This window comes from Anser anser (genome assembly GCF_964211835.1).
Source record: "Anser anser genome assembly, chromosome: 1".
In the NCBI taxonomy this organism is placed as follows: Eukaryota; Metazoa; Chordata; class Aves; order Anseriformes; family Anatidae; genus Anser; species Anser anser.
Genome location: NC_139720.1, coordinates 200,476,480 through 200,503,514, shown reverse-complemented (window position 1 = coordinate 200,503,514; position 27,035 = coordinate 200,476,480). Strand labels below are relative to the sequence as shown.

Genomic DNA, 27,035 nt, shown 5'->3' with positions numbered 1-27,035 from the left:
CAGAAGACAGCTGGAAGGGACTGCCTCACAAAGCATCTCCGTAGAGCTACTGCGTGTAGGGAGCCCAAGTCCAGCTAGTTCAGTGCAAAGTAACTAAAGCCATCTCCCTTTAAAGCCTCCATCTCAGAGCACTCAAAAGGCTGTGTGAAGCTGACAACTCCTCCACTTTGCATAGCAGCACAGTTTCCACAACGAGTGGCAAGCCAGGACCTCCTTTCTGTACTCATCTCCAAAATCAAACTCAGAAACTAAATAAAGCATCTCTAAGGTGCCAAGATTTTTCAGCCAAGCCTACAAGTCAAACACTTGTAGTAAACAGTTTAAAAGCCACCAGCAGGAAATGATCCATCAAGGTCAAGCACACGAAGACAGTACAGCAAGTCAGAGAGTGAGAAAAATGGCTAAAGACTTAGCTGTCTTACAAGACTGAGATGAGGTGGCAGGTCTCAGACAGAAAATTTCAGGCTGTAGAAGCTGTATCTGTAACTGTTACCAGCACTAAGCTGCTCTGCATTGCCTGGACCAGGTGGGCTGGCATATAAATATATATATATATATATGTATATAAATACACTGTATAGGGCCAAGATATCTATCATTTACTCTGTGCCTGGGTTTCCCACCCAGGGAAATGACGCAGTTCTCTCCAAACCTGACTGCGTGTGCACGTTTGCAGCTAGGCAAAATGGCTGAGAAGAGGACTAAGGATCCAAAGCAAAAGAGGGAACAAATTGGCCTGCCAGCACAGGCACCCCACGGTAGCCAGAGAGGATTACGACTGCAGTAGGCTGAGGGAGCAGCTGGATGATTTGGTATAGATAATATCAACGCTCGTGACTCAGCGTGCCCGCAGCTTGAGAGTCTGCTTAGCTTCCCGGTGCCTCAACATCACAGCAGTGACCAGAGCTGTTTGGGGCTCGTTTTCATGCCTCCATCTGTTTTTATCCAGAAAGTAGCATTCTTTCTGCCTTCAGGGGGGTCTGACAAGAGCTCTAAGCAGCCCGAGACCTACAAGGTTCAGAATCCAGCTCTTCCCACATTGCCACCCAGGAAAGCGAAGGGGCTGTGCCCTCGTGGGTAGGAGGTACGGATTTAGGTCTGGAGATGGTGATTTTACCTACTTTTGGGTCTACAATAAATAGGCAGTGGGAAGTGAATTGATAATTTTTCTTAAAGCTTACATTTTCAAAGACTCCAAGGGGTCTTGAGAAGCATACTTTTAATGTCTACTCCCTTGAAAGGAAGGGAATAGCCTCAAGGAGAACTGAGAGCTACTCACCCGTCCCTCACCACAAAGCACAGCAGCAGGTAGACACAAGTGAATAATCTAGAGAGAAACATGCACCCCATTCTTGCTCTTGAAATGCAAGTGCCTGAAAGTCATCCCATGCAGCACATTGAGTGGAGTCTTCCTGGGATATCGCGGTGAGCAACACGGAAGCTTTGAGGATTGCATTACTGGGATGCAGACCTAGGTTTCTACTACGAAGAAAGCCATTATCTAGCATAAATCCTGAAAAAAGGTTTGTATCTCATCCTGAACTTATTGCAGTACTATAGAGAAAACCTTGTAAAATATATTTCCCCCTTCCCCCATTGTAAAACAGACATAAAAATTTACCTTGCATACAATCTCCAGCCCATATGAATTCTCGCCACGACTGGAAGCCCCTCCTATTTTCTCCACTCTGTTGATTACACCTAAAGATGCATCTAGGACAAAAGGAGGGTCCTGTAGACAGTTGAAATTTGTGAGTTTAAAAAGGGGAGCGGGGTGAAAAACCCAGCTCCTGTTCCCTTATGCCTATACGCCCAACCGTACAACTATGATTCACATAGAACAACACAAAAAATAAAAATCAAAAGCAAAGAAAACAGAACACACCTAGGTCTAAAGACTGAACAACCCACAAAAGCAGGTGGTTACAAAAGCTTACCCGTTCCATGCTTTTAAAATACAGTCTGTAATTGGTAACAGTGAGGGTTCCTCTGATTGCTCCAGTGAAGGGGCAGATGTATGTAACATCCTTAGCTTAAAAAAAAAAAAAAAAGAAAAAAAAGAAAAAAGAGTTAATTTCATGGTTAATTTATGGGAGGAAAATTATTACACCAAAAGCACTGAGGGGGTTCTACCTTTCAGACCATAAAATGAAAACAAGCTTAATCAGGGGTGCTAGCCTAGAGCTAAGATGGAAGTTTTAGTTTTGTTGAGAAGGTAAGAGTTTGGGTGTAAGTCAAGCTCCAGACAAGCACTGTCACCTAGAATCCCCTATTTGCACAGAACCACTACCCCAGTAGGGGTGTCAGTATTTGGTGCAAACTTCAGTGCAATACTTACCAAGCAATGCGTTACCAGTAGCTGAGAACACTACGAGTGAGAAGTGGATGCAATTCCTGCCTGAATGCATGCACTTGAAGCTGACATCAATCTGCATAAAAAACTAATGATTGCCAGCAATCTGTTTTGTGCCATCAAGAGGAAGAGAAAGCAGCTCTCCTACAGACGGCTTTTAGGATGCTGAGGTCCTCTTGTACACCCTTACACACAGTCAGACCCGGGATGCAGAGTCCCTGCTAATGGCCCTGATTGAAACCAGTGGAGCTACAGTGACTTCCAGCAGCCAGAAATCTGGATAACACCCAATTGCCAGCGATTTGAAGCCTTAAGCCGGTGATCAAGTTACTCTGCAACAATTCAATTACTTCTGAACCTGAGTGATGGTGACTCAAAACAGTCCCCTTCGTAAAAGGCCTCAAACGTTGCTCACTTGTGCCAGCAAAAGGCAAGAGGTGCTGCTGGTTTTCCACAGCAAACACCTCTCCTAACTGCCTTTCTGGTTTACATCAATTAAAAACGCCAACATTCAAGTTGTTCCCTCCCCCCCAGCGCCCACCACGACCCGTCACACCTTCTGTCACCAAACAGTTGGCTGGCTGTGCCGTGGCCATGGCTGATGCTGTTACCGACAAGTAGCAATACTCCTCAAACACACAGGCATCCTTTCACAAGGAGACCCTCCAACTATAGCTGCCAGCTCCACAAAATTTGGAAAAGAAAACAAAAATCCCCGGGCCATTTTAATAACCCTAAGCCTCCGAGCCCTAGGGGATTCATTTTGCAAGGGCTGCGTGAAATCGGTAAAGAAAGCTTCGCCTCCCAGCCAGGTGACAGCCTCCACGCACAAGAGGCACAAAGCTGCTGGGTCTTCATCCTGACACCCCAAATTTCCTCCACCTTTACCCCACGAGATTCAGCCTGGAGAGAGGGAGGCAAACTGCCTTGGCTCTAGGGCACCCGTTTCATCCTCACATCAGCTCTGCTTCTACACAGTCATCGCTGACTCCCGAGGAATCCTGAAAAATCAACAGCAGGCAGGGTCTGCAGCACAGCGGTAACGTCAGCCTGAACCAGGTCTGGTTGCTTTCAGAGCCTCAGCTAGAAAGTTCAGGGGAAAAAGGGGATGGGGAGCGACGAGTTCGGAGCAAAAGCAGCAGCACAGAATGTCTGGTTTAAAATATAAATAAATAAATACGCTAGCGACTTCATTATTTACTTAAATTGAAATGTCGCTGTTGGAAGGGCTATTAAACACAAAATGTTTCAGCTCTAATTAAACCAATACTTCATTACTGGCTGATTATTAATCACTCTATTCAAAGAGCAGATTGACAGAGGTTTGAAAGCAGACTCATGAAACACATAATAAGGGTGAGGGCTCCCTGCCTGGGTTTTCCACTACAGTTCTCTATTGAAAATGCAGTTTCCAAACATTCTAAAATAATAATAGTAGTAGTAATAATAATAATCATCATCATCCAATAAGAGAAATGTGCACATACGTTTGACTTCTCAGTAAAGGGAAAAAGGAGCTAGAAAAATGTTTTCCAGGTAAGGAGTCCTAGGCAGGATCTCAAGCTGGCCTTACCAACTTACAAACCACTCCACGCTTCATGTTTACATTTTATTAGCTTGGTTTCCTAAGGAAACAATTTTAGTTAATTACCCTGCACACGTACACACATACCTACCCACATGGATACATACGCCTGGCTATTGGACTTTAACCCTACCATGGTTGTATGATTCCAGCAGCACCCATTGATGAACAGGGTTCTCCAAGGTATTAAATTCCTTCAGTGCTTGGGAGAATGGATGCCAAGTGTGAAAGAGGGGTTGTACTAGTGCTGCTACCAAAGGAAGGTCTAAGAAGCTCAGTCTTTGTTAGGCATAAGAAACCATATGCGAGAAAGATACTGGAAACCATTCCCAGGAACAGATTAGAGTCTTGCTGTCAGAGCTAACTGCGCCCGTGGAGCGAGTTAGATGTCAGACTGCAGTCCGCAGTTAGAGGAAGAGTTCAGAGTCTTTAGGAAATCAGCAGAGAAAAGGACCGAGCATTGAGATGTTCTGGTTTTGGGGGTTGGCTTTTTGGGGGAGAGGGATGAACAAGAGGGTGTGTTTGTTTGTTTTTAGGACTGAAATTACATTCTTCCATATCGCTTTAGTACGAAGGGAAGATTGAATAGTGTTGTATTTGCTCCACGCTAAGAGGAAACACACAGTTACCTTGGCTCATGTGATGCACAATGATTAATGAAAATCTGATCATGGGTCACAAAACATCAGCAATTTGCTATTGTTGGTCAACGACCACCAAGGCATTTTGCTCTACAATCTTCTATTTGGTCCAGCAAACAATAGAAAATTTACTCTCCACTTACCCATGTCTTTAATGGTTTCTCCTGGTAGCAAGGGTGGCTCTTCCATTTCAGCTAATTTATTAGTCTCCCTCAGGACCTACATAAAAGAGGCAGAAAAAAACAAATCATTACTTTTTCATACAGTGAGAAGTTTACACCCACCTGCAACAGGCCGACAACGTCAAGAACAACAAATATTCAAAGATCCTGAGGTACTGCCCAGTGTCTCAGCCTCTGTAAGGTCAACACAGAGCACGTGAGAGACCTCGGCACAGTCCTGCAACCTCGGAGCATGCCACTGGGCCAGGCAGAAGAGTTTAAGTGAGGATGCTTGCGATGGAGAAGCTGCTGGAGCAGGCTGTGTGCTCTGGCAGGACACTTACCAGGGGGCTTTCATACCCCAACCTTCTCCTCCTCAGCCTATACACCATCACAAGCTAAACTCTCTGTCCACACAGCTACACACACAACCAAAGGGATCGGTTAAAGCGATCAGCCAGTACCATGATGCTGTCAACTACTGTGCAGAGAAATTGGTAGTTCACGTTAAGGAGAGTGACAGGAGACACCTTATCATGTTGATGTCCTCAATGAGGGTCCGACAACTGCAAAGACCTTGATTTGGCTCAGTAGTCATAATTTGTAAAAAAAAAAAAAAAAAAAAAAAAAGGTCATAAGGTTTGCTGGGGTATCTGGGTTAAGGGGTGTCTGCCAAACACCCCCTCCTCCATCTTCCCTTGGGTGAAAGTTAACCACAGGGCGTTACTTCTCACAGATAGATATAACTGTGTTTAAACAAGAGTTTTCACTGGAACAGCACAGCACAAGGAGATGGCCATTTCAAGAAAGCACATCCCTAACTATGGAAGCATAGCCATAGGTTTAGACGCTGGGTAAGAAGTAGGCAAGAAGAGCACATGTGAGTGACCAAGGTTAAGGCTAAGTCTACATGGCCAAACATAGATGGATCTGAATTGTAACGCCCACGTCCTGAAACAGCTAAAAAAAACCACAGTCAACCACATTGCTCAACCTAATAACAAAGGCAGAGAAGAGCAGGAAAGCTAGTCCCGCCTCTGCCTCATCCTGTAACAGCCACAGGAGTTTGGATTTAAAGTTGGCGTGCATCCTTCCTGGTGGAGATAGACACAGAGGGCTCACGGCTGCTCACAAAAATGTGCAGACCTGGCCAAAATGCCTTCTTTATCTTAATGTGAGGAAGGAGAAAGAATTGGTTTAATTTGATATCAGGAAATCCCTACAAAGAAAATTCAAAGACATGGCCTAAAGTGGCACTTACAGCCCTGACACGTCTGCGGTCAACTTTCATGTAGGATCAAGCCAGAGGGAGAGCCTCGGGGAGGAAAAATTCTCTAAAGTATGCAGAGAAATGAAAACAAAACCCAAAGAAATCCCATGCCACAATAAAAGCATGCTCCAGCATTTTCACACAACAGATTGATGGATAGATGAAAAGATTACTGAGATCAAAGCCTTCTTGAGAACAAGATGTACGTTTAAAAAAAAAAAAAGGCATTCAAGTGACTTAAAAAAAATACAATAATAAAAAGAATGACAAAAGAGCAAGCATGGTGCTGACTTCCTACCAGGAAGAGCAATACAGGAACGCACCGCACCCACTTACACCACCTCTTACCTGGGAGGCTGCCAGTGCAGCAGGGCTGGGGTACAGGGGATGGACAGAGGGAGGTCAGCACTGACACTGCTCACACTGGCAGCACTGAACACGCACGAAAACTTCTCTTCCCCCCCCCCAAAGTAATACACCGGTGAAAACAGGGCTTTGCTGGTATAACTGTGCTGGGGACTCCTCGTCAGCACAGCTGTGTTGGCCAAAGATCACACGCCCCATCAAAGCCCTGACCGACAGCCTCCCCAGCGAAAGCCTGTGATGTAGCCCCAGTCCCAACTCCTCTGCGTCAATTTCTGCGCTCAAATAGCAGCCTTGAAATCAGCCGGCTTGAAACTTGGCGTAATCCAGATGTTCCCCGGATTATGCCAAATGAGACGGAGGCTTCTCGCTAATTAGTCCTTGAGCGGTGGTGGTCTTTGCTGCCTTTTATCTCGGAAGGACGCGAGTGAAAACCACGCTCTGTGTTCGGGACGCGATGCACGACTCCTCCGCGAAGGTCCGTGCCCAAACGGGCAGCAGCTGCTGCGGGACCGCCCGGGCCACCAGCCGGACTCGCCGCCCTCCTGCAGATGTCGGCGGGAGCAGGTCCAGCAGTAAACGTTCGGAGGATGGAGCTCCATCTTAAGGCAAAACGAGTATGAGGTAAGGTGTAGAGAAAGCATTCAGAACGGCAAAGAGCTGCTGCGGTCACCAGGTGGGCAGCGCTCAGGTGGGCTTTAGACCGCACTGAAAGCGGGGGAGGGAAGGACAAAGAGGAAAGCAGGAGGGAAGACAGATCTGTGTCCACACCATCCTGTCAAAGACAAAAGTCGAAAGCCCTTTTGGTTTAAAAACTGGCTCTTCTAAGCCTAATAAAATCCAGCTGCTCACTCACGCTCTTTGAAACACGGAGTCCCCAGGGTCAGAGGAAGGGGTTAGCGATCCAAATCTGCGCTCGCTTCCACACAGGGCAGCGGACAGATGATCTCCTGCAAGCACAGCATTAAGGGTCGAGGCTTTTGCCTTTTATTTCCCCCCACACGCTTTATTTTGTTCTTTTCTGCAGAGTTAAGGGCTAAATCATCGTTTTTACCATCCTCCAGCTGACCTCAGGCACACGACGCACCTCAGGGCTGCACGGACTGCTTTCCTGACGGTTGCAAAGCACATCCCCCAGGGATATACCTTTCACCCTTCCCAAGAGGCTGTGACGGAAAGGGTCAGAAAGCCCAGCCCAAACACTTCTCTGGTGTGCCGGTCTTTGCAGCATCTGCCTAGCTCTAGACCTTGAAAGAGCCTCCGAGCTGGAACAGGAATACTTGAAACCCGTCCTGGCAGAAACCTAGAAACGAGCAGTAGGCATTTTGCTGAAATCCGCCTCCACTGATGGCTCCTTCACATTGATTTTGGGGAAACGCAATCTGTGTACAGCTGACAACGCAGGCAGCGGGCACGGCAGAAGACGTCTGGGGCAGCGCTAAAGGACAGGCAGCTACAGGAGGGAAGAGAAATGGGTGGATAAGAAAAGAACATTTTTGGAAACAGATCAAGGGGAAAGAAAGGGAGGGGATGATGAAGTAGCCATGTGCAGCTCTGGGAGAATAGTAGCTCCCTGGAGGGACCCTCTGCCCCTTGTATGAGTATGGGAATGATGTGAAAGCCTCCCCGTCTTACTGTGTGTGTCCCCTGCCCCATAATGGTTCATCAGCTGTCAGAAAAATCTTTTTATGTACTATAGCCTATTTTCAAGACTCTAAAAATAACACTCCTGGACCCTAAAGAAAATGTAAATTCAGTCCTCTGCACATCTTGGAAAACAAAAGTAAGAGTGCAGGGAGACAAGGAAGGAGGTAGGCGAGCTCAGGGACACCAGCAGCCTTGAGAGGCGGGCTGGCTACTGATGCACTAACGCTGCTGGGGCAATCTTATACATCTGTAAGTGAAATGCTGCATCTCTTTGAGCCTCAGGTTTTTAAATTTTCAGTGGAAACAAAAACAAAGAGTGCTCTGAGATCTGCAGTGAAGACTGGGGCCAGAGCTGGGCAGAACCGTGTTACTTAGGAATGGGACCACTCTGATGTAGAGCCACGCACTGGCCGTGTCTGGCACAGCCATCACTAATTTCTGTGACAAATTCAAGCACCAAAAACCCATAGACTAGTTTGCCTTGCCTCTAAGCTAAACTAGGCCCTCAGTATCTTTTTCCTCGGAAAAATATTATGCTTGGTAACTGAATGTCCAGGAGAATGACGAGTTTAGTTACGCACCAGAACGACCTTTATTTGCCTTCTTTTACCAAGTAACATCATCTCCCCATTGCACCCATCAGCTCCACGCCAGTGAGCAGGCACCTCAGCACCTAACCCAGCCCTGCCTCAGCTCGGGGAGGGTGCGAGGACTTCATGCCACCACCTACCTTTGTCCTCCTCTCAAGCAGCAACTTGGCAGCACAAACCCACACTCGCGACATTTCACAGCTGCTCCTCGTACTCCGGGATCCCAGCCTGTGTCAGCTCCATCCCACCCAGCCCCGGCTGAGGAAGCACAGCTCTCTCCTACCCTCCCACTCACGGTGCCAAAGGCAGGAAAACCCTTTGCTGCGGGCACAACCTCCAGATCTCAGCAACAAAGAGATCGCTTCCTTTGCTCACATGGACGGGGTCAGGCAAGGAGCTTCAGGTCCTGCTAAGGGGGTAAGATTGCTCCTTGCCTCATCCCTCACGCCCTCCTGTTGTGATTCAGGACGGTGCGGTTCTGCCAAGCCTCTCCAGCCGCGTGTTCGCACTGCTTCCTAATGCAGCAGCCAGAAAATCCCTCTCCCGATTCATGTTCCTGCACGACTCACGCAGGCAGCTAATCCCGCGTGGCTACAGCCAGCTCGGGGGGTGCAGAGCGAGCCTTGTTCCAGAAACCCACGTGCAGGTCTCAGAGCATCGCTGGGTGCTGGGGCACGGTACCTGAGAGGGTGCCTGAAACTCTGGATCCAGAGTTTCCCTGTGCCTGCGAACAGAACAACTGATGTTTTCCTCTTGTATTTCCTGCGGGCTTTTACCTACCAGCTGTGCTGCACGGCCAGGATGACAGCACACATCCTGCTCTGGCTGAGGCTGAGCCAGGATTACCGCCTCCTGTCAAATCTGCCAGCAGAGCGGCTCACATAATTGCTCCCATATCTGGTTCAGACAAGATGCCTGGGCTAGCTTTTTTTTTTTTTTTTTTTTTTAAATCATAGAATCACAGCATGGTTTGGGTTGGAATAGACCTTACAGATCATCTAACTCCACCCCCCTGCCATGGGCAGGGACACCTCCCACCACACCAGGTTGCCCAAAGCCCCATCCAGCCTGGCCTTGAGCACCTCCAGGGATGGGGCATCCACAGCTTCTCTGGGCAGCCTGGGCCAGGGCCTCACCGCCCTCTGAGGGAAGGATTTCCTCCTTATATCTAATCTAAACCTACCCTCTTGTAGTTTAAAGCCATTCCCCCTTGTCCTAACACTGCACCCCCTGACAAAGAGTCCCTCCCCAGCTTTCCTGTAGCCCCCTTTAGGTACTGGCAGGCCGCTGTAAGGTCTCCCCGGAGCCTTCTCTTCTCCAGGCTGAACAACCCCAACTCCCTCAGCCTGTCTTGGCAGGAGAGGTGCTAAAAAGGGGAAGATTTAGATTAGATATGAGGAAGGAGTTCTTCACTGTGAGGGTGGTGAGGCCCTGGCCCAGGCTGCCCAGAGAAGCTGTGGATGCCCCATCCCTGGAGGTGTTCAAGGCCAGGCTTGGCCAACCTGATCTAGTAGGTGACATCCCTGGCCATGGCAGGGAGGCTGGAGCTAGATGATCTTTAAGGTCCCTTCCAACCCAAACCATTCTGTGACTTGGGACAGTACCTTCGGCCCTGAGACCAACATCCACAGCTCAAACTTTCTGGTAGCAAACCAACAGCCTCAGGACAAAGAGGTGAGCTACAAGAGCACCTGGGGCTACTCATTTTCTAATTATTCTCTTCTACTTTCTCCTGAATACTTGAGTCCTGAAACCCAAACAGACAAAGTTTTTTTTTTGTTGTTGTTGTTTTTTTTTTTGTCTTTATGCATTTTTTTCAGGGGGAGACTGCAGGTTTGTGTTAACAAATCGCTGTGTAACAGTCTCTCCCCAGTTCTGCATCGATTTCTTTATTCTGAACCACAACCGGAATGAACAAAATGAATCGTTTCTGTTTTAGACAAAATCAAAATGCACGACAATTAAAAATTATTGTCGTTTTTCCCCCCTCTGAGTTAATCTCTCTTTGCTAACCTCCTACACGCTCCAAATGAATTTTGCACATTTGAATAGATTAATTACGTATAAAGCCACGGCGCTGGTGCGACACGTCCAAGCCTACACTGACCACCTCGTTCCTGCATTATTCCTTCCCCCAAAACCACGTCTGCTCTGTCTATTCAAGAGCCAAGCTCTCCAGGCTTGGAGCTGCGTCTGTTCCAGCAACACACAGCCCTGTTCTGTTTCCTACAGCAGGAAACTGGTCTCTTAACTGGTCCCCTGACGTAAACATATTTAACCTGTGCACACAGACAAACATTATACACACAGAAAAAAAAAAGCCTTTGCATCTGCAGCCCCTGAACTCACAGGTCTGGCACGTCTGTCTCGTGATCGTGCGCTGGTCAAGCGGCGGCAGGCAGGATTCGTGCTGGGGGCACAAGAATTTGTGTATGCGTGTATGTAAGAATGAAATCTGCTCCTTCTCTGTGTGTAAGAATAAGTTGTTTTCAAATTACGGGAGTGACGCTGTGGATTTGAAACTCAATAGCCAAGGAAAGGTTTTTATCTCCTACAGGAAAACATTTGTCTGATATTTCAAATTGTAATGGACTACCTGGGAATCTGCTTGTAGTTATCAAATTTAAGCCTTCCTTTTTGTTTTTTTTTTTGGCCTTTCTCTCAAGGACTGGCAGATGACTAAGTGCCCTCCTGAATCAGCACTCGTGCCACCCTGCAGGCAGGGCAGCCAGCACGCTGCAGGAATATCTATTTCACCTAAAACCACAGATCTACGTCCGAGCTAGTCGCCACAGGCTCTCTGTACAGCCAGTGGAAAGGAGGAGGCCCGGAACATTCACCTTTAGGACGACTGAGAACTAGGGTAACTCACTCTGATGCAGATACCCGCATCTGGCAGGGTGAAGCCCAGCTCCTGTGTCTCACTGTGCCCAGTGTAGCGGTGCCCTGTCTCCTGGACATCCCACAGACAACCTGTACTTTCCAGAGAGCTCCAAACTTACTGTGCGCAGAGAGGCAGCAAAAGATGAGCACGCTCAGACCCCAAAATTGCATCAACTTCATTAAAACAGGCACGATCTCAAAGCACAGGGCTTGTTAGCTGAGTTACCAGCGACAGCTTTAGGGTTAGAGCTGGCTCCTTTCTCCTGTCTCACATCAGCAAAGCCTTAGCCATAGGATTATTTTTGCATACTTGATATTTTACTTTTTAATCTTCTTTGTAAATCACAGTAACCAATGCCTTTCTCCTTCTAACTGCCTTTTGGTTGTCTCAGACCACGTTCATCTGCTGCTTCCCCTGAATTGCCCCCCCACAACCCTTTCCTCCTTTACAACTGTTATCAAGCATGCCAATCAACAAAGGACAGTGCCACCACGGTGGCTGTATCAGGACACATCATTACACCAGCGATGGTGTGAAAACCTCTGAAATAAAACAGATACAGAAGCTCTTTCTCCACTCACCTTAGAAAACACATGGAGGCCTAATTCTGTCCAGCCTGTGTTAACAAAAGCTGCAGAACTGACACTAATATGTGCAGAATCAAAAACCCGCATGCTTATTTTGGATAATTTTTCATTGGTACATTGATTTCATCTCTAAATGAAACACTTTTTACACCAGAGAAGGGGTAAATTTTGAGGGCACGTTTTTTTTCTAGCATTTTGCTGCCAAGATGCTTCTTGCCTTCCTAACGCTCAATTAGGAGAGCTGTAAAACAGTGGCCGTGCTTACTTGATAAATCCTCCTCTAGACTGCAAATGCTGTGCTACTTTGGAGAGATTTTCAGCTGCCACTTGTGGCTATTTCAAGTGTACTCTGAGAAGATTTATGTACTATGTATCCTACTGGAAATGTAATAAAACATAAATTGAGCAAGTAAATGGACTTTGTTGATGATTTTTGAATCATTAAGAATACCACAGCAGAAAGAACAGCAGTATCTCTGCATGTCTGAGGCACAGCGATTTTTCTGAGGATTATGACCAGATGCTTTGGAAAACTGTTAGACATTCAGACCAGCAAGATATTAATCAGAGGGAAATGCTTTGTGTCTTATTCTTTTTGGGATATTAGAAATTGAATAGGGGAAAAAGACAAAACACCATGGGCGCATGGATCATTTCAGAATAGTACACAGAGAATCAAACATACTGTTCAAGACCACATCAAACTTATTCGGCTCCTAAGCAAGCACACAACCAAAGACCTAGCTTGGTCAAAAAAACATCATAAGGGGCATTTAAGTTATCAATAAAATGTTCTGACAACAGATTATTACACTACTCTAGAAGAAAATAATCACATATAACATGCACTGCAACTGCCTTTCAGTTATGCTTTCCTAGTCCAAAAAAAATCACAAATTGTGATCTCTACCTACCGTGTATGCTTTGAGAAAGTATAAAAAGGCTTGAGAAATCCACTTGCTTCCTTCCCACTGCCTTGAAATATCTTTAAAAAGAAGCTGACGACTAGCGTGTTACAAATAAAAAATAATAATACAGGCAGCTGGGTAGTAAAGGAACTCCTCTGGAGGAGGAAGCAGCCACCTTGCAGTATTTCCTTGGGGTTTTCTGCTTTGTTTTTCCACAATGAGCCTTCTCCACTCAGACCCAAGCTTCTAGTGGCGAAGAACAGCCTCTTCAGGCTGGTGAGTCCTGTGGGCCCTTGCTGCACAAATACAAGGCAGAGCTTAGAAGCTCAAAGGAACACATTGTTGAGGGCCACTCGTTCAACCACGGCTGGCTTGTCTCTTCAAGTTTGCATGGCTTGGTGCCTCAAGACAATTCTCTTATTAGGCTCCGGCAGAAAGTCGTCATTGACTCAACACAGCAACAGTCCCTGGCACAGAAGATTGCCGATATTATCTATTCAAACAAGTCCAACAATTTTTAATACAGAACCTTCCTCAGAGCCAAGGGTTCTTGAAAGACAACAGTTCTGTTCTCCATTGGCTGCTCAAAAACTTTGGACAGCACTCTAGCCTCACCCTCTCCTCTTTTTGCTTTTACTGTGCTTTGTTTAGCAAACTGATAAGGGAAAAGACATTACAATTTTCAAGGAAAGCCTTAAACTTGTGCAGTGAAGTTCATACCATCAGTCTGAAAAAATAACAGAAAAAGGCTCTGACCAATGAAAGTTACAAATTCTGCCAACCAAAATAAGCCACAGAAAAGCGTCTCTGTTACCAAGAACTTCAGTTAGGACATGAGTGGTATGTATGACAAGGAATCAAGACATAAATAATTATATAGTTACATCCAATAAACAATCACACACAGGGGAAGGAAGACGTTTCATTCGATGCAAGAACATCTACGGAAAAATCAAATCTTGGCAGGTGCTACATGCAGTCACAAATCTGACTGCTCCTTTTAAATACCATGCTTGTTCATTCCTGCCTGATTCGTGCTTCGATCTACAAAACCAAAACTATAGAAAAAATAAATAACCACCTCTTACCCAGTTTTAATCAGCCAAAGGAGAACTCTTGCACTTTGTAGCTAGGAGAAACACAGCAGATGATCAGGAGGAGCTGAAAATATTCTAAAGGAACATCTGAAGGCCATTTGCTTTTTCTCCTCAATTTTCCATTCCTAGTAGATGGCAATCATAAACACTTCCAGAGATTTCCTTCACTTCCCATTACTTCATATTGAAACGTTCAGGTACCTCTATATAATAAAAATTAGCAACGACTGCTGTCTTTGCTCTCTTCTAACTAGAGAAGCACTTAGGGGGTATTATTTCCATGTAAAGGAGACAGAAAACCGACTGCATCTGGTTTTTTCCCCCATCTAATTTGCATGAAATCAATATTTTGCAACCCAGAGTTTGGCTACTCAGTGTTTGTTTCCTTGATGGGGGAGGTACAGAGAGGGACTTAGTGGCTAGAGCCTGGAGGGAGGGGACCAAGATTTTCCATCTCTTAAAACAGATTAAAAAGCTTGTAATTCTCATGAAATATACAGCATTTACAGTCCTGGAAACTGGAGCCTTAGAAAAACAAGTTAACGGCGGGGGCTGAATTCCAGTCACTCGCTGGGCTGTCCTGGAATGACCATGCCTATGGACAAGAGCATCATTCATCCTCCAGAACCAGCCTTTTGTGCCTTTGTTCGTCGTCAGCTCCAGAGGAGAAAGGAAGCCCATTTCCCACAGACACACATATGCCACTAGTATAGCCAAAAATCAGAATTTCAACACAGTCAGAATTGTTCCCCCTAAGATTTTCCTACTTCTCAGACACCCTAAGTCCCCCTACTTGATCCCTTTGACAGTGTGAAGTTTCGGCCCTTCTTGGATTTGGCACCGACTTCAGCCACTTTGGATTTTCTGCCCTGGAAGCTTCTACTTCAGTACACCTGCAGAAATGTGCGGTGCCCCTTCTGTGTGAGGCTATCACAGAGCCCAAGGCAGTGACACAGAGCAGCACATATGGTCAGGTCTTCACAGATGACAGTAGAAAGATGGACTGTTTGTTTGCATCCACCGCAGCATCACTGGTTTGCATCTAGCCAAGCCTTCTGTGACCACAGGTCAATCATCTTCCCCATCTGGTGGCTTATGCAACATGGGCTGTAATTTAACAGTAGTCGCAGTCCGGTGAGCTGGGAAGGAGGGCTCCCATCACGGGAGACATCTCTGCATTTGCCGTGAACCAGCCTTCTTGTGGGCAGCCCCACGCGAAGAGTCATGGGCCAGGCTGAAGCAGGAGAGCTCTGCCAAGCGAGGGGTGGGACCGACCGGCAGGACAGTGCCCTGAACTGCCCTGAAGGTGCTCAGGCAGATGTTTTCCCCGTGATTTAGTGCTTCTAAGCTAGCATCGTTCACTAACCAAGAAGTGCCTTAAAAGCAAAAGTAAAAAACGTAGCTTAAATGAATGCCTAAAGCTTAAAAAGTTATGCCTCTCTCTACAACCCAGCTCTCGTCGAACATGTGTTACGCATAACCAAAGCCTGACACACTTCCTGCGTTGGCAGGGAGATAGCAATGGAAAAGCTCACTGAGGCTAGTTTTAGTGATTTACAGCAAAGGATAGGGGGGAAAAAAAATCACATCTTTCTTCAATATGTTTTCCTACTAACAATATACATGTTCTACATAAAGCTAGTCTAAGCCACTTTGCACCACAGCTAGAATAAAGTAACACGAAGGTGGGGAAGTCAGTGACCGGCATTTCAGTTAATCCTACCCAACACGGCCTGGGGGACAGGATTTACTTGAATTTTAGAGGTCTACATCTGGACAAGTTATTCTGAACTCTCTTCGTAACTGGAGGAGAAACAGAGTTTTCCAGTGAGACAGAAGTACACTTTTTCTGGACCACAGCTGAAGGTGAGCTCCGCTCTGAGCAACCAGTTGCTGCCCCTCCAACAGCGTTCACAACATCCTGCAGCAAGGGCTTCCATGGCTCAGCTACATCGTGTTCTCACCTAGCGTGGCATTTCCTTAAACCCACGATAAATCACGTTGTAAACGACGTCTTTCTTTCCATTGACTACAGAGAACTTGCGGTTGGCTAGCTTGAACGCAGACTTGCTCAAAAGAATTTCATTCTGGAAACCTACTGAAGACGGGGATGGCATCCATTTACTGTCTTGGAAGGAAAAAACTACTTCATATACCTTCTGTCATGCATGAGTTATGTATCTTACAAAACAAACCACATGGGCCTGTCTAAAGTCTTCGACAATACACGCAATGGATAACAAATGAAGGTTATGCAAGCAACTGTGTGTTTCCTCCCTTTCCTAACCTTTGAGTCCTGGGAATGTCATAAAAGTGTTCTTGTATCTTTTATATAAATCCATTGCAAATCCACTGATTCCTCTTATATTAAAGGAAAAAACTGTTACTGTGGATGGAGCAAACCATCATGGAGAATGGGACATGTGCTTGTACAATATTTTGCTGGACCTCAGAGGAATAACAGGAATTGTGGATCTTAGTGTTGTCCTCAAAGGGAAGGACACAAACAAAGTGGTCACAAACAACAGTGGCAAAAACAAAGATTAGGACCACTTTTTCTGAAGGCTGCACAACCAAGCAGGTGACATATGGGTCTGCCGTGCTGGAGGCTTGCTAACAGATTTCCCTCTCTGTCCACAGACTCGCATCAAGAAGCAACATAAAGCCAACATTATGAATTTCGAAGCTCTGGTTTGGTCTGTTGCTGCATACAATCCTAAACTAAATAAAATCAACCTTTAACTTTCAGGCAAAAGTATTGTTCTTAAGGACAGTGGCAGCAAACTCTGCCGGCCGCATGCATTGCTTCCCAACTGCTGATGGAAGGGATCCAACCCTTCTCCGAGAGCTGCTCCAAAGCTTTCAGCATAGTAAACTTCAGGCATTATCCTGTGAATCAACAGCCAACTCAAAATGAAAGCCCCGACTGATAAGCTAGAGCATTAGCAACAAAGCTTAAGAGAAGTACTCATAAACTGCACAGCCTCATCTGCCCACATGCATAAGAGAAGATACTAGCTTTAGCAGTTCAGAGCAAGAATATCACTGTACTTTAATAATCACCAAGTTCCCAAATCTGTAAGCATCCAAATACTCATGCACCTTTGGCAAACCCTTTGGCAATCTTGGCTCCAAAGCGTTTTTAAACTCCCATCCCAAGCTACAAATTATCTATGAATTTCCAGTTCGTTTTCACTTTTAATTACTCGATTCTGGCCTTGCTTGATCAATAACTTAGGTTAAAACACATGGCAGGGTATTTGCTAAAAACTCCCTCAAAAAGCGCATTCCCTAAATCAATCCTCAACAGCTTCAGATTTGAGATCAGACAGGGATGGGGCAGTAGGGGACTAGAGCCCAGTAGTGCTTTGGGCTTTTGAAGGGGGTGACGGGTGGTATTTTAATTTATTTTAAATAAAAATACAGCCAACTAAAGCAGCCAAAAGTTATTTAGAGTTAGTTTATGAAGTGAAAATTCTATAAATTGTAGCGTAGTATAAATTTAATCTTAGCTCCAGATACTGAAATGCTCAATACACATTTAAAAAATCATGAAAGCTATTATGAACTACTTTGGAGAAAGACTTAGGAAAAATACTGCACATGCATTCAGTAGGAATCCCCAGTGGTTGTCTCATTTACCTCATTACACACATGCACGCACACACACTGAGTGTTAATTGCACTCCAAAAGAAATCCGCAGGCACAGACCGCAAGAAATGATGTGGGTCCTTCCCCTCGTTCCCTCCCCGTGACGGACGCCTACTACCCTGCTAAAAATTCCCCACAGAAAAAAAAAAAAAAGAGTGCTAATTGTAGCTATCACAAAGTGTTTTTCCATCACCACAGAAACTTAGCTCCTAAATTTGAGTCGATGCACACACAGAGGCAGAGATCAAGCAGAGGTAGGAGTGATGATGGATCTATGCAGCAATTCATTCTAGCGGGGAAAATTTAAATACGCATCAGGAGCATAACCCCACAATTGGCAGATCCACTTCCAAATCTTGAAATGCTTATTTTCAGCCTCTTAAAGCTCACTGATGCAACCCCCTCCTGCGAGAACGTCGTGGAGCCCAGGCACTTGTCTCCCATATCACAGGGGTACCAGAAACGTGTTAGTTCCCACTTCAGTGCTTATTCTCTTACATTTTTCCTGGAGCAATGTGGAACAAACTTCTTGTTCTTAGAAGAAATAAGGTGCTTAGCTCAAACCTCAGTAGGTATTAAGACTTGGGAGTTCTCACTGGCTTGTGTCAATCAGAGAGGCACGAGATGCTCAGGTGTGCAAGGAACAGCCCAGCGTGCAGAGCACACTCGTGCTGCTGTTCCAGTCAATGCTGTGAACTTATCTGCAATTTCAAAGGCGAAGCCACATCTCAGAAAGGTCAAAGAAAATAGGAAGAACAATCAGGACAGATTGAAAGAACTTCTCAGTGAACTGACTTTAAAAAAAAAATGAAGTGTCACATGGCAGAGATGTTAATAGAGAGAAAATTGGACAAAGAATGATGAGCCCAGAGCAAGTACATCTGTTCTACTTGTTTTGAGAGCGGAAAGAAATCAGTTTTAGCTGATCAGCAGACAGAACAAACCTTCCATTCCCGAGCCTTCTCACCGAGGAGCTAGCACTGGGCTGCAAGAACAAGCCCAGAACACACACATGCACTAGCACTGGCTGTAATTGCTTTGAGGAGGGGCTGTGGGACTGCAGCCACACTGGTGATACCAACAGAAGAAGCTGTCCACAGGAAGGGGACAGATCTCCATCCGCATCCTCCCGGGCTTGTTTGCCAGCACCCGCCACTCTCAGCTATGAAGACAGACCTGGTTATTGCTGGAATTTCTGGAGGAGAGAGAAAGGCAACCTGTCCTAACAGAAACTGAGCTTTCCTCACCATACCCCACTACATGTAGGAGCACAGGAATCGGTTTCCTGCAGCCAGCATCGACGAGCTCTCACTCGAGCACAAACACAAGAACCAGCTTTGTGCTTACACACGACAGCATCACAGCCACCCGCACCACCTCTGCAGGAGCAGGCCTGAGGTGGAGCACAGCAGGAGATGCTGAATTCGGGCCCAACAGAGCTGATGCACGTTAACAGCAGGAAGCATTTTGCCAGCGGAGGCATGTGCTCATACTTGGCTTGAAGCGCCTTTATTGTAGATAAATAATCCTCTGCTTTCACCATCTCTCCTTAAATGCTATTGTAAAATGAAAGGGGAGCAGCATTTATTCCAACCGTGGCAGAAATTTAGGTTGCTTAATAATTAAAAATAAAAAAATAAAACGGCAGGCTGTGAAGAAATCATTCTGCAAATTACAGGAACTGTGGCACAGCAAGGAAGTAGTGGTTTTTAATGACCTCCAGCAAACAATACATACGCATCTTCAACCTGAAAAATGTATCATGCAGCTAAGTAGCTAAGCGAACATTCCTCTGCAAACATCATTTTTGATTGCTAGTGATTATGGGGGCCCTGCTGGAGGGGGAACCAGGCAAATACATGGCATGAGGAGACCCTGCTCCAAAGGGCTCGCATGTCATGCGAACAAGGTGACAAAAGGAGGGAAGGAGACACAAGACACATCCGGAGTTACAAGGAAAACGTGTTGAGCCGCCTCAACCACTAGGGAGCAAAGAAAGCCTTGAATCTAGAAGAGGAACATTGCTTGGTTCTCTATCAGTAATAGTAATCCCCACGTGCAACAAAAATTGCAAAAGAACAGTCAAGTTGTGCACCTGCTTGTGCAAAATTAAGTGTAAAAAAAGTCAGTGTAAAAATTTATGACATTATATACACAGTTACAGCTGTAGCAGTGCTTGCAATTTAATTTATATTTATATCAATGAATTACTTAGCCTAAACTCTGTGTTTTCTGTATGCTGGAGAAACTGAACACTTCACAGGGGAAAAAACTTCAGACCTATTACATATAATTTTATCCAGACACATTCTGAAAACTATTTTAGGTATCTGTGGGTAAAAGGTGCAAAATAAAGTTTAAAAAACTACTGATTCGTTTTCAAATCATAGCTTAATACTGGCTAATAAGAGTCCACTAAAAAGAAACATTTGCTTTCTTGTCGCTTATGAACAGGAGGACTTTCTGCTAATTATGAACTACTGAGACAACTCACGAAACAAAAAATTATCATGGTTGTCAGAGGAAGAAATTAGTTTTGCCTTTAGAGTTTTTGTGCAATTGTGTTTAAATTTCACAGAGCTGCTCAGCCACAGTTGAGAAATGCTAGAAGTCATTACTAGAACGCACTGATACCACCAGTTCTGGACTCAGGGGACCTTTTTGCAAAGCTAATGAATATCAGCAAACCCCTCGGTTTCGTAAGAGGAATGCGCATGTAGTTTTCAAAACTTTTCTGACACCAAACTAAAGCTTTGGATGTGACATTAACAAATCAATAACAGACCTAGAAGACCCTTGTTTGGAACTTTTTATGCAAGAGCAATTTATTGTAACAGAAGACTACTTTATCAGCCTGAAGATAACAATCTTTCTCTGAAAGAAGATACTTCCAAGGACTCAGTGTTTACAAACAAGCAGGAGTTTTCAAAAAGAACATCTCACAGATATACACACACACACAAAAGGAAAGAAAAGGATATGTGACTGGCTGGTTGAGGATCTTCACTTACTTAAAGCACTTAAAAGAAAATGGAATTCCTTTGAAAATTCATCTCCAAATGTGGGTTGCAGAGACAGCTTTTTGAAGATTAAACAACTTTATAAAGAGGGAAATAATATGGCAGAGATTAAAGTTCAATTTCTATTTCACTTGTTTGACTTTGGGACCTTTCATGCCTTGGCTACATAAAATTTGGCATTAACCTGAAAGCTGAAATCATTTTACCGTATCCAAACTCAGAGGAGCAAGAAACAGCCAGTGAAGGAGGCCACTATATACATATTTATATATTTATATATACACACACAGACACACGCATTTTCTTTTTCTTTGTTAAGACAAAGCATACGTACCCTTAAATCTGGGGAAAAGTTGTCTGCTGAGGTAGAGACCGAGTCCGAGGACACAGCAGAAGCAGACTTGGTATGGACAGAATGGTCCGAGTGAGAAGTGGAAGCACTGTGAAGACAAACACCACAGAGTCAAGCCGTGCTCACGACTACTCAAAAGCCTACAGGTACGACCACTCGCCTGCAGTGGAATCAGGCAATTTCCCCCAGTTTCCACCTTTCCCATTCTGTTATTTAGTCCCCAGCAGTCATTTCTGAGAACCTGTTTTACCTTCCGTGGCTACGGATTACCGAAGCGCACACGATTCGTTACGAAATCCCAGCTCGCAGCGAGCCAACACTATCACGATCGCAAACTTGATCAAATCCTAAATCACCGAAACTAAGGGCCTCAATTTCAGGCCTTCAGATGGGAGGAATTAGTGCGCTGCAACTGGATGAAAACAGACAGGGTCCTGAACGCACGCCAGCACAACTCCAACCGCAGCTTTACAGCCGTGGAATAAATTCAGAATTAAAACTCTTTCCATCACACACAGCTTTCCTCTTTCAGGTGTAAGCACAACCCCCGGGAGAATTAGGAAGACTCTTGCAGCGTACCAGCATACCTCTGCCACGATACAAAGCGCGACTTGCTAAAAAACAAAGCAAAACAGCCATCACCTTTTTCTATACGTTTTTTTTTCTAGGACAGCTGTAAGCAATTAAAATAAGCTTATTTTATGGCATTTTTAAGCTGCAAGCTCTCGTAGAACCGTAATTGCTTGAAATTAGCATTTGATAGTAATGCTTTTAAAACTCCGCTTGACTGTAAAGAAAGACCCTCTGTGGAACAACGTCCCCCCCAAAGCCACAGCAAGGCAGCAAATGATACCTGGAGCAATTCATTCCCACGCCCTCAGTGACCCCAGAAAGGTTTTACCTGGGTGTAAAGGCACCCTTAAGGAGCAGCTACCGCGCTGCAAACCGAGCCCTGGCAAAGGCAGGATATTCCCAGGAGTATTACCATTAGCAGTCGTATTAATTAGACATTTGACGACCGTCAAACAGCTTTATCTGAGCTTCCAAAGGGCCTGGAGATCTGTTAATTGTCTGAAAATTGTTTTGCTGCTTAACTGCTGGTAAACAGCCACCGAAAGGCCAAAATGTTCTGGTTTTATTTCTATTCTTCGAAGTTTGGCAAAGTATTACATGGGCAGTGTTAGAAACAGGAGGTACTGTGCTAAAATTGGGCTCTTGCTGGGAGTCACTCCTTTCCCTCCAAGGATTAAAGAGTACCGGCAACTTTTTAATCCTATGAAACAGAAACTTAGAAATGGAAGTTTTGGGAACAGTAAAAAAAAAAAAATTAAAATAAACGATACTGTTGTGCCAATTGAATAGCACGATTCCACTGAATGCATTTATTGTGCGCAGCTCAACAGCTAATCGCTCAGCTTTCCAACTCGCTTAACTCTTGAGTTAGCCACGGACAGCATCACCCGAGCACACAATGCCGCCGTATCTGGCCCAGACAGAAAATAATCGCACACCAACGTAACAGGAACCAAACCAGCAAAGCCTGCTGTTCTCACAGACCCAAGGGCCTCCTGCGCACGCAGAATTAGCGCGTGGTTTCATGGGACAACCAAACCGACCTCGTCCTCCTCTCCTCGACCTGGGCAAGCATCGTGGGGACACGCGGTTCCACTTGCTCATCTCTCGGGGCAGCAAACGCTTGCTAAACTTGAAGAAAGTCTCCTGCTGCATAACAAAGCTGGCTGGACTCGTTACGTGGCCGTATAAATCAGAGGCAGCGCGCAGGAGGAGGAGGGAATCCGTGTCTGGAGATGATGAGGAAGGCTGAGAGCACTTCTGCTCGCAGCAGCCCGCAGGCACGCTAAATTAGGCTTAGCCCTGAACCACATCGTTATGTTGCTTTACTTGAACCAGCTCAGACCCCTTGGATGTGTGCCCTTGAAACTCGTTTCAGCCTGGTTTCCTCACATTCAGACCTCATCTTCCAAGCGCTCGCCCTGGTGTTTGCAATTGTTTAATTAATTTGATTTTTTAAGGCACGCGAAAGAAAAAAAATCACAATTTAATCATCCCTCAAAGCAGCACTAACTTACTGTACAGCAGCCCATACGGAGAAGGCACGCAGAGCTCTCACCAAAGAGTCAGCAGGTGCTGGAGGGGCCGTGGGCTCTGACACCTCTCCCTCGGTCCCCACTGCGCCTTCTCCTCCGGCAGCTCCAGCCGGGGGAGCCAGAGCTTCAGCGGGAGCCTCCACCAGCCCAGGCTTGTGTGCACTGAAATGCGTGTTTAAGGTGAGCGACAACACTCAGCGTTTTCAAGACATTCAGCACAGGTGGAAATAACTAAGTAAGGGATGCACCAGCGGCTAACCCACATGCCTGGCCTTCGTTTGCACCCTCACCGAGTGACCACCAAGTCACCGAGCAGTAATGTATTAATAAAAACATTTACATCAAGGATTTCACGTCCTTTAGTCACAGAAAATGAAGCTGGAAAGACCTTTCACCAGGAGTATCAGTCTCTTCCTCTGTCCCCAAGCTAGGACGAGCTACACCCAAGCGATTCCCGCGTTCTGCCTAGCCTGCTCCTAACTGCTCCCAGGGGAAAGCACTAACAAAAGGATTAAAAAAATCGCCAGTTTTTCTGCTTACACAGCTTGTCTGCCCCCGCACAATTCCAGCCTCTACCTACTATGCAAGCAGTGATTATCTAATCATAATAAACCAAATTTTTTTTTTATGAAATTCTTGGTTAATTTTGCTTTGGCAGGCTGAGGGGCAAACTGCTTTGTGCAGGGGAAAAAAAAAAAAAGAAGAAGAAAGGGAACCACAATCCACAGCGTTTCTGAGCTGTGAAAGTGTTTTGTGTTTGTTGATCACGCCTGGCTTCAAGTGGGTTTTAATGAAGGAAAGCATTTGCATTTTAGAAGGGATTTTTCAGAGGCTCCCAGCACCAGCACCCACCAGCATCCCCGTGCTCCTGCAGAAGCCTCCCGTGGCATCAGGGACAGCTTTTGGAAAGCAGTGCCTGCGTGCACACGAACAATCCCACTTGCACAGCTCCGTGTATGTCGTGCAGGGGCTGCCCGTGCCTGTCCTCTTCAGCTACTCACAGGATGGAGCAGAGAACCGAACCGCTGCTGCCTCGCGACTCCCTACCTCCTGCCACGTTCAGGCAGCTGCACGGCTCCAGATCCGCTGCTTGGAGAACTAATTAACCTGACGGCACACGAGAAGTTGATTAGCTTCAGTGGTTTAGTCAGTCCAGAGTTCTTCCCTGCTGCCAACGCAAGAAGAAAGATCTTCCAGCCATGCAGCTTAACACGTCTTCGGGACGGGTCCTGGGGCTGACACACAAACCCAAGGCGAGGAGACCTGGGCAAATCCTCCTTCTGCTGCAATTTCTCCACAAAGTTAAAGCTGACTCCTACAGAGGTTTTGGCAGCATGATGGGGTAATTCTGATGTTAGCCTAAAATGCTGAGGACCCCATTAAGGACGCTATACTCTCACAGAGAAATACCCCAAACACCTGACTTTCACAAGTAAAGCAATATGGGGCAAACCTGCGTGACAGCGGGAGCACGACGGTCAGATGTAACTGCTGGGTTTGGTTACAAACATTTTAGAGCACAGATACATGTGGCCAGCCTTCAGCAAGGGTTAAAGATCCCTGGAGCTGTGCCAGCCACCGCTGGCTGCAAGTCTGGTTCAATACAGCTGGGGGAGCGTGTAAATAGCCATTGTCTCAGAACCTCATTAAGGTTATAGGACACAGCGTTTATTTGGGCTCACCAAGTACTTTCAGCTCTTCCTAAAGGAAAGAAACAGAGTGCAGATGCTCCAGAACAGACCCATGAAGACCAAGGACTTCCAGGAGCATGGCTCTTCCCATGCTGCAGGCCCAGGCAGCTCCACAGCACCCGTCCTGATGTCTCTGTTAGGTGCCAAAATAGACCCCTGCAACAGTTCAGGGAAAGTCCCTTGCTCCTGTTACTGCTCTTCCCTTTCCTCCTTCCTCTCTCCCCAGGCAGAAGCCGAAAACGGGTTTAGGATGCCATTAACACTGATATACGTCTTTCATCTTGGTAATTATTATTATTATTTAAATGCATTTTTACGGCCAGATTTTGAATGATAAATGAGCCCAAATGAGATCTGCCAGCACAACGGCCTCATACAGTACCTGCATGCAGCATTAACCCCTGGGCTATACGGAATACACGTACACAATTAATGCGAGAAGTACAATGGAAACCAAGCATAATGGCTCAACTCTTGATAAAGCACTCATTGTTATTATTAAGGACTATCCCGCAACGCGCCAGGTGGTTTTCAAACGTAACTCAAACCCAGACAGATGCCCTCTGGTGATTCTTGTTCAGGCAGTTGAAAGGTATTGCTGACTGCAGCAGAACTGAAGGAACGCCAGCACGCTTAGCTTGAACTGTCAACAACGATGTACAGAAACTGCAAACAAGTGTCCGAGGCACGCTAACTTGTCCTGTTACGCTGTGAAGGTGGAGGGGAAAGCAGTGGTAAAGTCTTCGGTCGCTTCAAAAACTGCCATCAAACAACACCTGCCAGAGGCATCCGAGGCAACCTCCACCCTCCGACCCCTGATTCAATTCAAATAACGTGGTGTATGAAAAGCCAAAGGACACGGAACATAAACTCAATGCTATTTGCTTTGCTCACTGTCATTTAACGAGTCTGAGTATGAGACTACTGCTTTCCTAGAGCGTATAAGCAACGGTTTTCCACGGAAGAAGAAAGCACAAACACAACTTGTGAAGGTGGCAGTTTGACCGCATGAGGGTCCAGGAGCAGCCCCGTGAATTCAGGTCCTAGGAGATCTCTGGGAAGAGCTTGTGGTGAAAGCCAGGCCGAAGGACAAAGCACGCTCCACAGCCTCTTCTCTTCGGTCGTGTGATATGAGAAGAAAGTCATGACAACCGATTTCACCTACGACATAAAACTTCACAGCAACTTCTGGCTGAAAATTAGACAAAAGTCATGGCATAACTGTGGGAGATGATCCAGGTAAACCACCCCTCCTTGCAAACGCTGAGAGTCACCATTTCCAAGAATGCATCTTCAGAGGCTTGCCTCTTTCTGTTTGGCAAAAACATTATTTGTATATATATATATATATATATATAAAATAAAATATACACTTTCCTAAAGATAAGTAACAGTCCTGTGCAGAAAGGGACTGGGTACCAACTCTCTGAAAAACTACTCGCTGTTTATTTTTTCAGACTTTGAAAATATGTGTGAGTTTAACACCCTGAACTCTCAGAAAACCTGCTGAGACACGAGGGAAATATCTCTCTGGAAAATAAGCCATTTTTATTTACAGCATATGCATAGGGCTTTAGGACAATTTTATGTTTGTTTGTTTTTTTTTTTCAACCAACACCTGAAAATACTAACCTGGCTCCCTCCGATAAATAACGCAACCCAAATGCAGCCACAGATGATCAAGTCATCTCTCCAATGCTTTCTTTAAGAATATTCCTTCCTTGCCACTACAAGCAGCTGCTTCTTTGCCTGCAAAGGTGTGCCAATTACTCAGATGCTAATTGGCATCGGCTGCTCACACCATTTCTTTTCTATCCACCTGTGTGTTTTGCTTCAATAGTCACAGGAACGACATGGAAAACAGGTGACAGGACGCACCACTGCGATACAGTCTGAGTTGCAAAGGCCATAAATGAGAGAAGCGCTGCAGAGCGCAAACTTCCATTTCCTTCCTTCCTGTTTTTGTGAAAGTTTCTCATTATGCATATTCCTAAAAATTAATCAAGGTGGAAACAGCAAATTAATGTTGACTGGTGGCAAATACAATTTCATTTGGAAGCTTCGGATGCCAAGGGAACAGGATCCAGAAGGTTCAAACTGACAGCAGGGCCAGGAATAGGAGCACC

At 45.7% G+C, this 27,035-nt stretch overlaps 1 protein-coding gene across 6 annotated transcripts in view; it reads right to left on the bottom strand.

Moving 5' to 3' along the window:
* MTMR2 (myotubularin related protein 2) overlaps nucleotides 1–27,035 on the bottom strand; it is a 63,230-nt gene that overhangs the window by 21,754 nt on the left and 14,441 nt on the right. For 2 of the 6 annotated variants that reach the window (XM_083828744.1, XM_083828745.1), the window contains exons 2-5: nucleotides 21,093–21,198; nucleotides 4,723–4,798; nucleotides 1,938–2,032; nucleotides 1,622–1,732 (exon numbers count right to left, since the gene is read on the bottom strand). In XM_083828744.1, coding sequence (XP_083684870.1) covers nucleotides 1,622–1,732; nucleotides 1,938–2,032; nucleotides 4,723–4,798; nucleotides 21,093–21,198 — 388 coding nt within the window. Of the gene's footprint in view, nucleotides 1–1,621; nucleotides 1,733–1,937; nucleotides 2,033–4,722; nucleotides 4,799–6,358; nucleotides 6,380–12,995; nucleotides 13,762–14,077; nucleotides 15,478–21,092; nucleotides 21,199–27,035 lie in introns of those variants that run through there. The other 4 variants (XM_083828747.1, XM_083828746.1, XM_083828749.1 and 1 more) reach the window with 4 other exon arrangements.